This window comes from Cervus canadensis, chromosome 6, assembly GCF_019320065.1.
Source record: "Cervus canadensis isolate Bull #8, Minnesota chromosome 6, ASM1932006v1, whole genome shotgun sequence".
NCBI lineage: Eukaryota > Metazoa > Chordata > Mammalia > Artiodactyla > Cervidae > Cervus > Cervus canadensis.
This window is the reverse complement of record NC_057391.1, coordinates 32,494,232-32,510,286: the sequence shown is the minus strand read 5'-3', so window position 1 is coordinate 32,510,286 and position 16,055 is coordinate 32,494,232. Positions and strand designations below refer to the sequence as shown.

The window sequence follows — 16,055 nt, the reverse complement described above, 5'->3', positions numbered from 1 at the left end:
ATGGATGGATGGATGGAAGAAAACCAACTGATCTCACAGAGTCAAAGGGAGAACTGAATGTCTAAGAACTGAGAAAAGTACCACAATAAATTCAAAAACCAACCTCAACAGGAGAATTTAGACATTTTCTCAGCAGACCATTATCATCCACATGACAGCCCAAGAAACATTAAGTTTCTGGGTACTTCCATGCCAGATTTCAAATTCCAAGGAGACAAAAACCTTACTAAGTCACCCTGACTCAGGTATACACCTCTACTAGAGGGTGGTTCTCATCCCCGGTTGAACTTCAGAATCACCTGGGGAGCTTTTTGAGCATTCAAATTCCTGAGCATCACCTAAGATCAACTGAAACTGACTCTTTGGGGGTGAAGACTTGGGGAACTCAAGACTCTGTTCAGTGTTTATGAGGCTGGCAATCATCTTACAAGACCAGCTGGAAACAGAGCCGAGAGAATCTCAGAGTTCAAGCCTCCCCAGGCCTGCTCCCCAACCTGACTCTGGGGTAGGAGCTGATAAAAACCTCATTATTTCTTGTTGTTGTTGTTAAGTCACTCAGTCGTGTCTGACTCTCTGCAACCCCATGAACTATAGCCTGCAACCCCCAACTGTAGCCTGCCTGCTCCTCTGTCCGTGGGATTTCCCAGGCAAGAATATTGGAGTGGGTTGTCATTTCCTTCTCCAGGGGATCTTCCCAACCCAAGGATCAAAACTAGGTCTCCTGCTTGGCAGGCAGATTCTTTACCACTGAGCCACCAGTGTTATTTTTTAATTATTCTTTAAGCTAACTTACCTTAGAGCTTTTCTTATCTGCAAAGTGTAACACCCTAACCAACAGAATCCTGATCCCCAAGAAGGAAGCACTCCAACTAATCTGCATCATCTCAATGGAATCAGATCCAGTTAGTCAATCAACACACCCCAAGGGCCACTCTATACCCAGAATTGTTCTGACTGCTTTAGAGGATATTAATAATTGTTAGACTCCCTATATCCTTAAGAAACTCTTTCAGAATAGTAATTGTAAAACTCTGGCCTATGGAATCTAAAAGAAACAGAGTAAGAGTGATTTAAACCGAGCATGCTAGTAATATATTTCCTTTTTTGTCTGGTTTATCTATTTTTTTTTTTAAAAAATGCATTTTAAAGCAAGGATATAACAACTGTATTGGGGGAATTTTTAAGAATGGTTATCTTGTGTATTAGCAGAGATTTTGACCTCTATGGGAAGAAAACAAGTAACATTTCTAGGACTATTTGCTGGGCTGAATAAAGGGCAATCAAAGGACTCTTGCAAGATTATCTACAGCTGCAAAATCATGATTTCTGAAGCAAATCAAACTCTCCATGCAAAATCCCATCTCCTCAGTGCAACCTTGCGAGGAAGCAAGAGGAACGAAGCACTGATTTCAAAGAGGAGCTTCTTACTGAACTCATTCAAACCTCCAGTGGCCACTTGCTTCTGAGTAAACCACCTGATCTTTGGGAAGAGAAATAAATCTTCTCCTTGGTGGTTCAACTGTTAGTCCCGTGGAGAGTGCTTCCAAGATGGAAAAAGGCAGAAATTTAAATAATGAAGAGAACAAGCAACTGCAGCTTCTTCCCCTTCTAGCACTAGGGAATTCAATTATTCGATTTTCAACCTTCCTGACTCTCAAGCAGCCACATGGGGCACACCAAGACTGCAACCATTTAGGGCCCATCTCTCACTATCGAGAGCTTGTACTGCCTCCCTAATAAGATCCATCTTATGTTTTATGGTGCAGTTGAACTGGGAGCTTTTGACATTGGAACCAGGGTTTATCACTGTGAGGATAATTGAAGAAATCAGTCCAACATGTTAAGTGAGCCTGTAAAAAGGGGCAAATCTGATAAAATTTGTAAACTAAGAAGGCAAATGAGTTTGGCTAGTGATGCTGGTGGTGATGATGAGTTGAAATTAAAATGTAACGCAGACTAATTTTCCTTTGGAATTCCGAAGTGGTTTTCTTTTTTGCTCCTGTTTCTCAAAACTATTTCAGAGACTAGCAGTGGTTAGCACTAGGTAGTACATATTGTGGAATATTCACTTTGGTTGCAAAACAGATTCTTTCAGACTCCAAGAGCAACTGTTTGAATCAACCAAACAAAGAAACACAGTTTTCTAAATAGGAATGGCATCTTTATAAAATATGGCTCTCCTAGCTTCCTGCAAATGTAGGAGAATGTTTTGCTTCAGCCTGTCTGGGTAATAGTAGCTGTAACTGGACTTGCTTTGCTCTGGCCTTCTGTCCTCCCCCGCGCTGAGGGCCTCAATGGTTCTGCCTTCTCTATTTTAAGTTGAATGAAGTCCATTCTCTTCCTAGCCTGATTTTTGCAGTCTGAACTCAATTTACTTTCAGGTTTACGTGTTCTCTCACTGTAATCAGAACTCTTTTCCCTTTGGGCTCATGCATGCATTCATTTTCTCCATACTTGTATGCTTTGCTCCTTTTCTTTTCTGCTCCTTTGCTTACACCTCAGTTAGTTTTTGTCATTAAACAAACTACCCCAAAGTTCAGGGACCAAAATAATAATTCATAAACTGTTCTGTGGGTTGGCAGTTTGACTGGGTTCAGCTGAATGGTTCATTTGGTCTTGTCTGGGTTCATTTGCTCTTGTCTGTGTGAAGCAGTCACCTAGCTCGGGTTTCTTCATTATCTCGGTCCCAAAACCAGCCAAAAGTGCATAAGTGCTTTTTAACCTTCTGGGTCATATTTGTTGATGTCCCACTGATCAAAACAAGTCATAGGGCCAACCTGAGTTTCCAGAATGGTGAAGAAACTCTGCCTTTCAATGGCAGATGGAGCAAGGTCACATTATTAAGGCATGTGTATACAGTAATGGGAGAATTTGGGGCTATTTTGCAATCACCAAACCACTATAAATTCTATCTAGCTCCTCTAAGAAACCTGGTATGATCATCTTAGCTCATGTTAATCTCCCCAATTCCGACTTATCATATGTGTTGGCCCTTGCAGTTTGATTTCAATTAACTTATATATTTTGCCTTTTTAATCCAGAAAATTATTAATACTGTTAATTTGAAACAGAAATGAAATCCTAGTTATTGAAAGGAGGTAATTAATGCTCCTTGTATGCAAAAAAAAAATATTTTGAGCTTATCTTCAATTTCCTGTTGGCATTTCCTCATTTCTAACTAAAACCAGTGTTGCACATTGAATTTTCAAGCTAGAAATGCTAGCATGGCAGATTACTTTACGGATATTATTTTTGGATTGGAATTCTTTTTGAATAATACACTGAAAAGTATCTCAGGATAAACCCTGCATATCTATTCAGTTGATGAATGGCCTCCAATCTTTTGCTGAACCACAAATATTCATAATGCATAGTTACGATGTTTTTAACCTTTCTGCAAACCTTTAACTCATCGGTAATTTTTCTCCACGTTCCTTAAGAAAAAAATGTCTTTTAAGTGGAATGTAAGTTTCTATTTTCAACAATCAATTAAACAAATATTAATCAAGTGCTCACTGCATGCAAGGAATTATAGAGCATTTAAAGCTGAGTCAGGCACATAGAGAACTGTGGCGTGAGAAAGCCTTGCTTCAGGTTCTGGCTCTTCCACTTACTGGCTCTGAGGACTTGGGTGTTAATTAGAAGCACTTTAAACCTCAGTTTCTTCATCTGTAAAATAGTAATGATAATATTGTTCCTGAGGGTTCTTTTAAAGTGGAGGCGAGTTACAAGTTAATATGTGTAAAGTATTTAGCACAGTGTCTGACCCCAAACTAAGCCAAAGATGTTATTATTAATATAATAAGGGACTTGTGAGAGGCACACAAATATATATAGATAACTGTGGTACAAGACATCATAGGTAAGAACAATAGAAGGCTATGAGCAAAGTGCTTTGCTGGTTCAGAGGAGAGAGAGAAAGCACATCCATAAGGAATACCAAGAAAGTTCATTTCAAGTGAGGGATAGGAGGAGGAAGAGAAACCAGTGAGTGAGGTAGAGGAGGTCAGAGTTCCTGGAGAAGGCCACCATCACATAGTATGAGGTTGAAAACTGGTGAAAATGGGTGAACGCATATAAAAAGTCCAGATTTCTAGTTTCTTTTGAAAAAGTAGAAAATCTGGCAACATTAGGCTTGAAGTCTTGATTGACGAAGTATAGGACTGAGCTGAGTAGCAACTGCTGCTTTCCATGAAGCACAAGTTTTCCAGTTTGCTGCACCATCCATCACGCCATATTGTGTTGCCTACAAAACACGGGCCTCCTTCTTGCATTGAAGTAACTTGCCCAGCCCCTGCCCAGGCCATCAGAACATCTTTGAATGCCTATTATTTCATGAGAGATGACGTGGTGGTGGAAGCTGAGTATCCAGATTAGTATGTGGCTTTACCTCCAACCTTAAAGCATCTCGTAGGATACTGGAGGATAGGACATATAAACATAGACCAATTTGTGCAGTGGGCCGACCATTCAGTGAAAGTACCACAGTATGGGAACTTATCTTATGAGAAGTATAGAAAACATATGCTGGGGGAGCACTGGGAAAGGAAAGTTTGAAGAAGGAGTGGTATGTTAATAAGGAGTGATATGTTAAAAATTCATTTGAAAGTTTTAAAATTTTGATCAGGAAAATAGTTTCCCAAACAAGTTGAAACACACAGGATTTCTGACTTACCTGACTGTGGCAACAAAAAGATGCTAAACTGGTAGGCACATAAGCCCAGGATGAATCAATAATTTGAGGGGCTCCAGAGAGGTGACTCTGAGATTAAGGAAGTATTGGTTGTTGTGAAAGGGGCAGATGAGGAATCTCTTCCTTATGAGTTTGCTGATTACAATGTTCTCATGTAGGTGCCCTTGCTGTTAGCTTCATGGAGATGTTTTAAAAGCAGCGTTTGGCTTTCCCATTTCTGATTTCTTTAGTGTAAAACAAAGCTCGTGGTCACTTTCAGAAGAAAGAATGGCTGCCGTTGCTGTAATGTGAGTAATATCACGTGGTTAGCTTTACATCTGCTTTTTATTTTCATTCATCATAGCAAAAGAGAACTAATTGAAGCAATTTTTTTCCTTAGGATCTGCGGTTTAACTGTGCATAGTTTTTTGTATCCATCCCATCTAACCTCCAACAAATCGGTTATTTCTTTCCACGTACTGTAAATCCTGCCATAAAATTGAGTGATGTTCTATAATTTAGTTACTGTATTTCTTATTTGCAGCTGTGTTACATTCCAGCTTTCTCCAGAAATATCCAAGATATAGGCGTTATGTAAGCACTCAGTTTAAGTCCTTAGCAACTGGATTCAATAATAAATTCTTTTCAGTTTGGCTCTTGTAAAGAAGTGTAATTTATTCATCTCTCATGCAATCAGTCTTACTAAATCTAGCATTCCAGTTCATCATTAGATTTTGTTTTCCTGGTTGGGAGAGAGTGTTCAGAAATGGCTCTCATTGACATATGAGGAATTTCTTTGTTCTTAAGTCAGCTAGTTTAATTGACTATAAAAGTTCTCCTCAACTGGGTTTATTTTCTTGCTCTTAAACTGTTGATTCAGTTGTATATGGTTTTGATAAGACCAACAAATATTAACAAACATCTGATTAAGGAAAATTGTAGCTGTATTTACCTCTTCTATTGCCAAGAAAATTTTGACCAGCAATTAACTGTTTTTTGATCTCTTTCTGTTTCAATGTTAGCTAACCTTGAGGAAATATAAAACATGTTTTGATGTGTAATCTTAAAAGATGTTTTGTTATTGAGTCCAGAAATTTGCAGAGTTTCAATAATGGCCATGCTGTTCACTTGATCTCAAATTACTTAATATGCTGATCAAGGTCAGGAACCGAGGAGTTGTTTTATGTATGTTAGTCACAAGCCCAGAAATCTTATTAACTATCTGTTCATTTAAAAAATATATAGAAGTATGCCATGAGAGCATGGGTTTCTGGATTGAGGATTAAACAGGAAGTTAATTCAGACATCCTTGCCTCTGATGCTAACCTGGCAAACATGTGCATGTGCAAGCTTAGTCATTCAGACTCTTTGTGACCCCCATGGACCATAGCCTGCCAAGCTCCTCTTGGTCCCTCCTCCAGGGGATCCTCCCGACTCAGGGATTGAACCCGTGTCTCTTGTGTCTCCTGTATTGGCAGGCAGATTCTTTACCACTGCACCACCTGGCAAACATTCCCAATTAAATCTGTGGAATTCTTGCTACCTGTGTTTTACAGATTACTTTGAAGTTTATATTTATATTTCTTGGTTTTTCTATGCTAAGCCTCTTGTGTAGTCAGGATTTCTTTCATTTCATGGAAGTATTTCAGAATGATAAAAACAATCTGGCTAAAAGATTTTTTTCTTTAGTTTTAGTACTGCCAGGCAAAAGATCCATCTGATGACAGGAAATAGCAGTAGCCTGTGGAAAAGCATACCATTAGCTTGAAAACACAGGGCAGGCTGGCTTTGTTTAGGCAGGTTTGTATTTTTCTGGCCCTTAACTCAATGCCTTATTTTCATATCAGATAACTTATGAAGGCGTGAGTAATTTCCTCTGTATTTGGCTTTTAGAAATGGGTTTACTTAGCTTCAAAGACCCCTGTTGGCTCAGTCAACATCACAGATATTTTTCTAAGAATGAACTTAGAATCCCTTGGCAATCAATTAGTCAAATCAGCAAATATCTTGACCTCATGATCTGTTCTATTCTCGTGGCTCCTTAGATATTCTGTGCATATTATAGAGAGCTTTTATGGAACTGAATTTTACTTTAACTGAATAAAGGCATTTCTGTATGACTCAAGAAATAGAGAAACAATATGCATGGTCAGAAAATCTGCTAAAAACTTTCACCCAGAGGAAATCAAGATCTTTCTGATGATCAGGAAAACAGATGGTACTGATTGGCACTTGGATGTGACAACAGAACCTCTCCTGGCACCACAGAGCTTCTTGAATATACCACTATGCAATCTTTGCCAGAAAAAATGATTACCTTTTCTTGGCCTCTGCTTTCGTCACATGCTGTCCTTCAAATATTTGTACTATATGGTTATGCTATCAGAGACAAAGACTGAAGAAAGATATTATATATCCTTGGCTTTAACTGTGGTGAATTGCAGACTCGGCTTTCAGAACTGGAAGAAACTTTCTCAGAGGAAGTTGAGACCAAGAAAGAAAAAGTGACTTGCAGAACTCGGGCTAAAATCTAACCTTGAGACCAGTATCTTTTGGTACAGAGAGTCACATTGTTAAAGTAGAATGAAGATAGGCTTGGTAATATTTTGTTTTCTGAAAAATAAAAAATAACTTTTTATGCATATGAAATCAATATAGGGTTACTGTAGAAAATTCAGGAAATACAGAAGTGTCTAAGGAAAACAAGGTCAAATCAAGATTTTTACCTTACCTTACCATTTACCATCAAGCTAAATTTCCTTCCAGTCTATTTCTCTACAAGTGTGTGCACATACACACATACATACAGAGTTAGAGTTCGGGGCAAGGAACAGAAATTGACCCAGGTTGGATTTTGAAGATAATGAAATGAAGGAACTATTTATAGATTTAAAGAAAGGAGCCAATAAGGGATGCTGGGATACTTAGGGACTAGCACCAGGGGTTAGGGAAAAGAAAAGTTGTATTGGAACTTGGGGAGGCTAGAGTTGTGGTAGAAGAATCTGCCATCCAAAATTGTAATCATATTGGGCATGAGCAGAGGATTAACCGATTCCTCCCTCTTCAGCATGACAATTTGAGCTGTTTCCGTGGCAATCTGATGAAAGTTGGAATGTCAACAATGATAGGAGGCAACTTTACTTAGGCTAAAAATGACCTCTGGATTGGAAGAATTGTAGAGACCTGAAGGGGGAGCCATACTTTGGGCTTCCCTAAATGCAGTGATTCTTGTGGCTGGGAATGTCCCTTGCTGAGACCCAGATAATGTACCTATGGAGTCATTTCAACAGATGAGGCTTCTATTGGATATGAAACATTTAAGCCAGGGTAGCTTCCTTGCCCCTTGTACCTATATTGTTATGATGTGGACTGCAGCAAAAACTCCCATTGACCAGGGATACCTGACACGGTGTTTCCTGTCCTATAGCCTTCTGAGTTGGGGCTTCCCAGATAGCTCAGTGTAAAGGATCTGGCTGCCAATGCAGGAGATGCTGGAGACATGGATTCAATTCCTGGGTTGGAAAGATTCCCTGAAGGAGCAAATGGCAGTCTGTTCCAGTATTCTTGCCTGGAGAATCTCATGGACAGAGGAGCCTGGTGGGCTGTAGGCCATAGGGTTGAAAAGAGTTGGACATGACTAAGCAACTGAGCATGCATGCACTCATCTTTCTGAATTGACTGGCTCCAAGTGTGGCCTTTGTTTGCTCTTGAACGTGAATATTCAGTTGAATCTAAGAAAATCCTCTTAATGGGCATGTCAGGGATATATTGCTGCCCAAATCATAGTGGCAAAGCAGGGAGTGGAAGGGGAGAATACCCCAAACTCTTTTTCTTGCTGCCCTCCAACCTTCTAACACTCCTTCCCAACATTGACTAAACCTAACCATAAGGAAGAGATCAGGGAGAAAGAGTGAGTGTCCCAGCTTACATCAAATGTTCATTATAGTTTATCATAAATTCTGGTCTTAGTAGGCATTTGGCTAAGTGCATGAAGCTGCTCTGAATATTCATGTTCAAAGTTTGAGTCATCATTTTCATTTCTCTTAGATGAAGACACAGGAGTGGAATTGTTGAGTCATAGGATTAGACAAGCATTTAATTTTATAAGAAATTGTCAAGCAGTTCTTAAAATGTTTGTGTCATTATATACTGATACCAACAATGTGTGAGAGTTCGTTTGTTCCATACCTCTCCAATGTTTAATTTTAACAAACTTTTTCATTTGTCCTGTTCTAGTGGCTATGTAGTGACCTCATTGGGACTTTAATTTGCATTTCTCTGATGACTTAATGATGTTGAGGACTTTTTCATGTGCTTATTTGTCATTTATGTTATCTTTTTTATGAAGTATCTGTTCAAGTCATTTTAAAACTAGATTTTAAAAAATTATTGACTCTTGTTTTTATTGAATTGTGTGGAATTCCTTGTATATATTGGGTGCAAATCCTGTGTCATATTTATGTGTTATATTTTTCTCTTAGCCTGTGGCTTGTCTAATTTCTTAGTGGTGGCTTTGGATAAGTAAAATTTAAAAATATTGATGAAGTCTGCTTTACAATTTTTTTTTGTTTTTCTTTTTTAGCCTATCCAATGATTGTTAGAAAATCACAGTTGTAGATTTTTAAAAAATAATGTCTTTTAAAAGATATTTTTTCTACTTAAAAATGAAATCCAGTTTGGGTGTTTTTCAGGTCATTATATTCTGTAGACTGAATATGTACACACCAAATCCATATGTTGAAATCTAATCCCCAGTGTGATTGTATTTGGAGAGGAGGCCTTTGGGAGTAATTTGGTCATGGGGTGGAGCCCCCATGAATAGGGTTAGTGCCCTTGTAAAAGAGACCCAAAGAGCTTCTGTGTCCCTTTCATTATGTGAGGACATAACCAGAAGATGGCCATTTAGGAAGTAGGAAGCAGGCCTTCTCTAGATATGAGATCTGTCAGCCCCTTGATCTTAGACTTCCATACCTCCAGAACTGTCAGAAATACATGTCTGTTGTTTATAAGCCACCCTATCTGTGGTATTCTGTAATAGCAGCTCAAACAGATGGAGACATTGTGTATCTTAACTTCAAAGTGGGCCATAAAATGCTGGATGTGTAGAGCTGCAGGGAGACCTTGGTAACAGCTATTACAAACTCCTCCTTAACATTATGTTTCCTTCTTAAAGATCTTGTCACTTGTAATTTACTCAATGGATGCTTCTAGTGCTTCCAGAAGCCAGTCCCCTTTGGGGGAAATAAGATGTAAGTGTCACTTCTTGAAATTGAGATACTCTTTTCAATAGTCTCTTCATTAGAGCTTTATGCTATATGAATTTCATTAAAACATTGGAGTGATCAGAGTTCTGAGAACCAAAATAACAGTCTGTTGGCAGTGCTGATCCAGCTTCAGGTTTGTGTTGGGTACAGGGACACGGGGTGGGACCAGTCACGATCCCTGTCTGGTCTGGGACAGTGTGGTAAGTGCAGTGAGGGAACATGTGGCATGACTGGGAAAGAAACTGCCCTTACTGGGTGTGTCAGGAGATATTTTTTAGGGAAATATGTTTGTTCTGAGCTCAGAAAAGCAGGAGTCTCTATGAGGAGTTGGAAGGAAGAGGTATGGAGAGTGGAGAACTAGCAGTGGACAATACCCCTGAAGTTTTGAGTCTGAGACCCAAGCAACAAGAGATGAGCCTAAGAGCCATGAAGGAGTGAGGACTTTGTCCTTTAAGTCAGTAGTTCTCAAATTTTTGAGCAGTTGTTTCTTCAGGTGTCCCTAGTCCTTATCTGTTGAGTCAGAGTCTCCAGGGTGGAGCCTGAGCCTTTGAATATTTTCACGGGCTCTGGAGGTGACACTGAAGCACACTGGAGTCTGAAAACTACTAGTTCAAGTGATGATGAGAAGGCAGTAAGAAAAAGAGAAAGGCTTTGATGAAAAAGGTATTAAAAAAGGTATTAAAAGTGAAATGGTGACCAACTCTATTTAAAGAATGAGAATGTGGGCAGATTCTGCCTAAGGCAACTTAAAAAATGTCATTTTTGCCTGTTACCTCATGACAATACAGAGTAGGAAAATTGTGGAGGAAATGTAGGAAGTTTAGTTATAGATACAAGACCAGATTTCTGTCAAGAAATATCCATTTTAATTATCTAGAAATAATACTAACTTTGGGAGAATATGGTTCTGTCAATTCAAATACTGCTGATAGTACTGAAGCATAATGAGATACTTCCTAATGAGATACATAATGTTTATTCTTTTCAAAGGACATATTCAGCATGTATTTGTTAGTTATTAAGATTTTATGCATGCATGTGATGTACTGTGATGACTTTGGGGCTAGATCTTAAAGTTATTATCTTTTTGCAGATGATGAAATTAAAGCTCAGAGAGGTTCTTTGATTCCCCTAAGGCCATCTCAGTCAGGAACCAGGAAAAGCCAGAGTTCAAAACTCCTGACTTTGAGAAGTCCAATTCTCTTTGCATTGTTGCACAACTGCCTCTTGTTTTATGTACAATTGGACCTTCTCCCCGCCAAATAGGAAGACATTAGAGAATTATTTCCAAGTATTATTTTGAAGAGAAGGAATATTGTATGAGAAGCAAAGCCAACCTTCAGGGCTCAGTTACTCTGAAAAAATGTGTGATGGTACAGTTTCAGCCTGTGAATGAATTTAATTTTTTTTTTTTTGAATTAGGAACCTGACCTTAATGGTGATGATAGAAAAACAGAAGCAAACCCAGGAGAAAAGGTTCTTCGAAACACCAAAGAACAACGGGATCAGCAGAATCGGTTGAGAGAGATAGATGAAAAGCTAAGAAAGATGAAGTTTGAAAATGTGGTAAATCTTTATTTATTTATTTATTTATTTATTTTTTCCCATTTATTTTTATTAGTTGGAGGCTAATAACTTTACAATATTGTAGTGGTTTTTGTCATACACTGACATGAATCAGCCATGGATTTCCATGTATTTCCCATCCCGATTCCCTCTCCCACCTCCCTCTCTACCCGATCCCTCTGGGTCTTCGCAGTGCACCAGGCCCGAGCACTTGTCTCTTGCATCCAGCCTGGGCTGGTGACTTGTTTCACCATAGATAATATACATGTTTCGATGCTGTCCTCTCGAAACATCCCACCCTCGCCTTCTCCCACAGAGTCCAAAAGTCTGTTCTGTACATCTTTGTCTCTTTTTCTGTTTTGCATATAGGGTTATCGTTACCATCTTTCTAAATTCCATATATATGTATTAGTATACTGTATTGGTCTTTATCTTTCTAGCTTACCTCACTCTGTATAATGGGCTCCAGTTTCATCCATCTCATTAGAACTGATTCAGATGAATTCTTTTTAATAGCTGAGTAATATTCCATGGTGTATATGTACCACAGCTTCCTTATCCATTCGTCTGCTGATGGGCATCTAGGTTGCTTCCATGTCCTGGCTATTATAAACAGTGCTGCGATGAACACTGGGGTGCACGTGTCTCTTTCAGATCTGGTTTCCTCAGTGTGTATGCCCAGAAGTGGGATTGCTGGGTCATATGGCAGTTCTATTTCCAGTTTTTTAAGGAATCTCCACACTGTTTTCCATAGTGGCTGTACTAGTTTGCATTCCCACCAACAGTGTTAAGAGGGTTCCCTTTTCTCCACACCCTCTCCAGCATTTATTGCTTGTAGACTTTTGAATAGCAGCCATCCTGACTGGTGTGTAATGGTACCTCATTGTGGTTTTGATTTGCATTTCTCTGATAATGAGTGATGTTGAGCATCTTTTCATGTGTTTGTTAGCCATCTGTATGTCTTCTTTGGAGAAATGTCTGTTTAGTTCTTTGGCCCATTTTTTGATTGGGTCATTTATTTTTCTGGAATTGAGCTTCAGGAGTTGCTTGTATATTTCTGAGATTAATCCTTTGTCTGTTGCTTCATTTGCTATTATTTTCTCCCAATCTGAGGGCTGTCTTTTCACCTTACTTATAGTTTCCTTTGTTGTGCAGAAGCTTTTAATTTTAATTAGGTCCCATTTGTTTATTTTTGCTTTTATTTCCAATATTCTGGGAGGTGGGTCATAGAGGATCCTGCTGTATTTATGTCGGAGAGTGTTTTGCTTATGTTCTCCTCTAGGAGTTTTATAGTTTCTGGTCTTACATTTAGATCTTTAATCCATTTAGAGTTTATTTTTGTGTATGGTGTTAGAAAGTGTTCTAGTTTCATTCTTTTACAAGTGGTTGACCAGTTTTCCCAGCACCACTTGTTAAAAGAGGTTGTCTTTTTTCCATTGTATATTCTTGCCTCCTTTGTCGAAGATAAGGTGTCCATAGGTTCGTGGATTTATCTCTGGGCTTTCTATTCTGTTCCATTGATCTATATTTCTGTCTTTGTGCCAGTACCATACTGTCTTGATGACTGTGGCTTTGTAGTAGAGTCTGAAGTCAGGCAGGTTGATTCCTCCAGTTCCATTCTTCTTTCTCAAGATTACTTTGGCTATTCGAGGTTTTTTGTATTTCCATACAAATTGTGAAATTCTTTGGTCTAGTTCTGTGAAAAATACCATTGGTAGCTTGACAGGGATTGCATTGAATCTATAGACTGCTTTGGGTAGTATAGTCATTTTGACAATATTGATTCTTCCAATCCATGAACACGGTATGTTTCTCCATCTGTTTGTGTCCTCTTTGATTTCATTCATCAGTGTTTTATAGTTTTCTATGTATAGGTCTTTTGTTTCTTTAGGTAGATATACTCCTAAGTATTTTATTCTTTTTGTTGCAGTGGTGAATGGTATTGTTTCCTTAATTTCTCTTTCTGTTTTCTCATTGTTAGTATATAGGAATGCAAGGGATTTCTGTGTGTTAATTTTATATCCTGTAACTTTACTATATTCGTTGATTAGCTCTAGTAATTTTCTGGTAGACTCTGGTAGAGTCTTTAGGGTTTTCTATGTAGAGGATCATGTCATCTGCAAACAGCGAGAGTTTCACTTCTTCTTTTCCTATCTGGATTCCTTTTACTTCTTTTTCTGCTCTGATTGCTGTGGCCAAAACTTCCAAAACTATGTTGAATAGTAGTGGTGAGAGTGGGCACCCTTGTCTTGTTCCTGATTTTAGGGGAAATGCTTTCAATTTTTCACCATTGAGGGTAATGCTTGCTGTGGGTTTGTCATATATAGCTTTTTATTATGTTGAGGTATGTTCCTTCTATTCCTGCTTTCTGGAGAGTTTTAATCATAAATGGTGTTGAATTTTGTCAAAGGCTTTCTCTGCATCTATTGAGATAATCATATGGTTTTTATCTTTCAATTTGTTAATGTGGTGTATTACATTGATTGATTTGCGGATATTAAAGAATCCTTGCATTCCTGGGATAAAGCCCACTTGGTCATGGTGTATGATTTTTTTAATATGTTGTTGGATTCTGTTTGCTAGAATTTTGTTAAGGATTTTTGCATCTATGTTCATCAGTGATATTAGCCTGTAGTTTTCTTTTTTTGTGGCATCTTTGTCAGGTTTTGGAATTAGGGTGATGGTGGCTTCATAGGATGTGTTTGGAAGTTTACCTTCCTCTGCAATTTTCTGGAAGAGTTTGAGTAGGATAGGTGTTAGCTCTTCTCTAAATTTTTGGTAGAATTCAGCTGTGAAGCCATCTGGTCCTGGGCTTTTGTTTGCTGGAAGATTTCTGATTACAGTTTTGATTTCCTTGCTTGTGATGGGTCTGTTAAGATCTTCTATTTCTTTCTGGTTCAGTTTTGGAAAGTTGTACTTTTCTAAGAATTTGTCCATTTCTTCCAAGTTGTCCATTTTATTGGCATAGAGCTGCTGGTTGTAGTCTCTTATGATCCTTTGTATTTCAGTGTTGTCTGTTGTGATCTCTCCATTTTCATTTCTAATTTTGTTAATTTGGTTCTTCTCTCTTTGTTTCTTAATGAGTTTTGCTAATGGTTTGTCAATTTTGTTTATTTTTTCAAAAAACCAGCTTTTAGCTTTGTTGATTTTTGCTATGGTCTCTTTAGTTTCTTTTGCATTTATTTCTGCCCTGATTTTTAAGATTTCTTTCCTTCTGCTAACTCTGGGGTTCTTCATTTCTTCCTTCTCTAGTTGCTTTAGGTGTAGAGTTAGGTTATTTATTTGACTTTTTTCCTGTTTCTTGAGGTAAGCCTGTAATGCTATGAACCTTCCCCTTAGCACTGCTTTTATAGTGTCCCATAGGTTTTGGGTTGTTGTGTTTTCATTTTCATTCATTTCTATGCAATTTTGATTTCTTTTTTGATTTCTTCTGTGATTTGTTGGTTATTCAGAAGCATGTTATTTAGCCTCCATATGTTTGAATTTTTAAAAATTTTTTTCCTATAATTGAGATCTAATCTTACTGCACTGTGGTCAGAAAAGATGACTGGAATGATTTCAATTTTTTTGAATTTTCCAAGACCAGATTTATGGCCCAGGATGTGATCTATTCTGGAGAAAGTTCAATGTGCACTTGAGAAAAAGGTGAAGTTGATTGTTTTGGGGTGAAATGTCCTATAGATATCAATTAGGTCTAGCTGGTCCATTGTGTCATTTAAGGTTTGTGTTTCCTTGTTAATTTTCTGTTTAGTTGATCTATCCATAGTTGTGAGTGAGGTATTAAAGTCTCCCACTATTATTGTGCTACTATTAATTTCCTCTTTCATAGTCATTAGCATTTGCCTTACATATTACGGTGCTCCTATGTTGGGTGCATCTATATTTATAATTGTTATATCTTCTTCTTGGATTGATCCTTTGATCATTATGTAGTGTCCTTCTTTGTCTCTTTTCACAACCTTTATTTTAAAGTCTATTTTATCTGATATGAGTATTGCTACTCCTTCTTTCTTTTGGTCTCCGTTTGCGTGAAATATTTTTTTCCAGTCCTTCACTTTTAGTCTGTATGTGTCTCTTGTTTTGAGGTGGGTCTCTTGTAGACAGCATATATAGGGGTCTTGTTTTTGTATCCATTCAGCCAGTCTTTGTCTTTTGGTTGGGGCAGTCAACCCATTTACATTTAAGTTAATTATTGATAGGTATGGTCCCGTTGCCATTTACTTTGTTGTTTGTTGTTTTGGGTTCGCGTTTATACAACCTTTCTGCATTTCCTGTCTAGAGAAGATCCTTTAGCATTTGTTGAAGAGCTGGTTTGGTGGTGCTGAATTCTCTCAGCTTTTGCTTGTCTGTAAAGCTTTTGAATTCTCCTTCATATCTGAATGAGATCCTTGCTGGGTGCAGTAATCTAGGTTGTAGGTTATTCTCTTTCATTACTTTCAGTACGTCCTGCCATTCCTTTCTGGCCTGAAGGGTTTCTATTGATAGATCAGCTGTTATCATTATGGGGATCCCTTTGTGTATTATTTGTTGTTTCTCCCTTGCTGCTTTTAATA

At 38.2% G+C, this 16,055-nt stretch overlaps 1 protein-coding gene across 1 annotated transcript in view; it reads left to right on the top strand.

The window, feature by feature from the left end:
* The first annotated feature begins 4,489 nt into the window (after positions 1 to 4,489).
* Positions 4,490 to 16,055, top strand: part of LOC122444278 (fibrous sheath-interacting protein 1-like) — a 203,710-nt gene continuing 192,144 nt past the window's right edge. The window contains exons 1-3 of the mRNA XM_043473010.1: positions 4,490 to 4,567; positions 4,924 to 4,980; positions 11,359 to 11,502. Coding sequence (XP_043328945.1) covers positions 4,490 to 4,567; positions 4,924 to 4,980; positions 11,359 to 11,502 — 279 coding nt within the window. The remainder of the gene's footprint in view (positions 4,568 to 4,923; positions 4,981 to 11,358; positions 11,503 to 16,055) is intronic.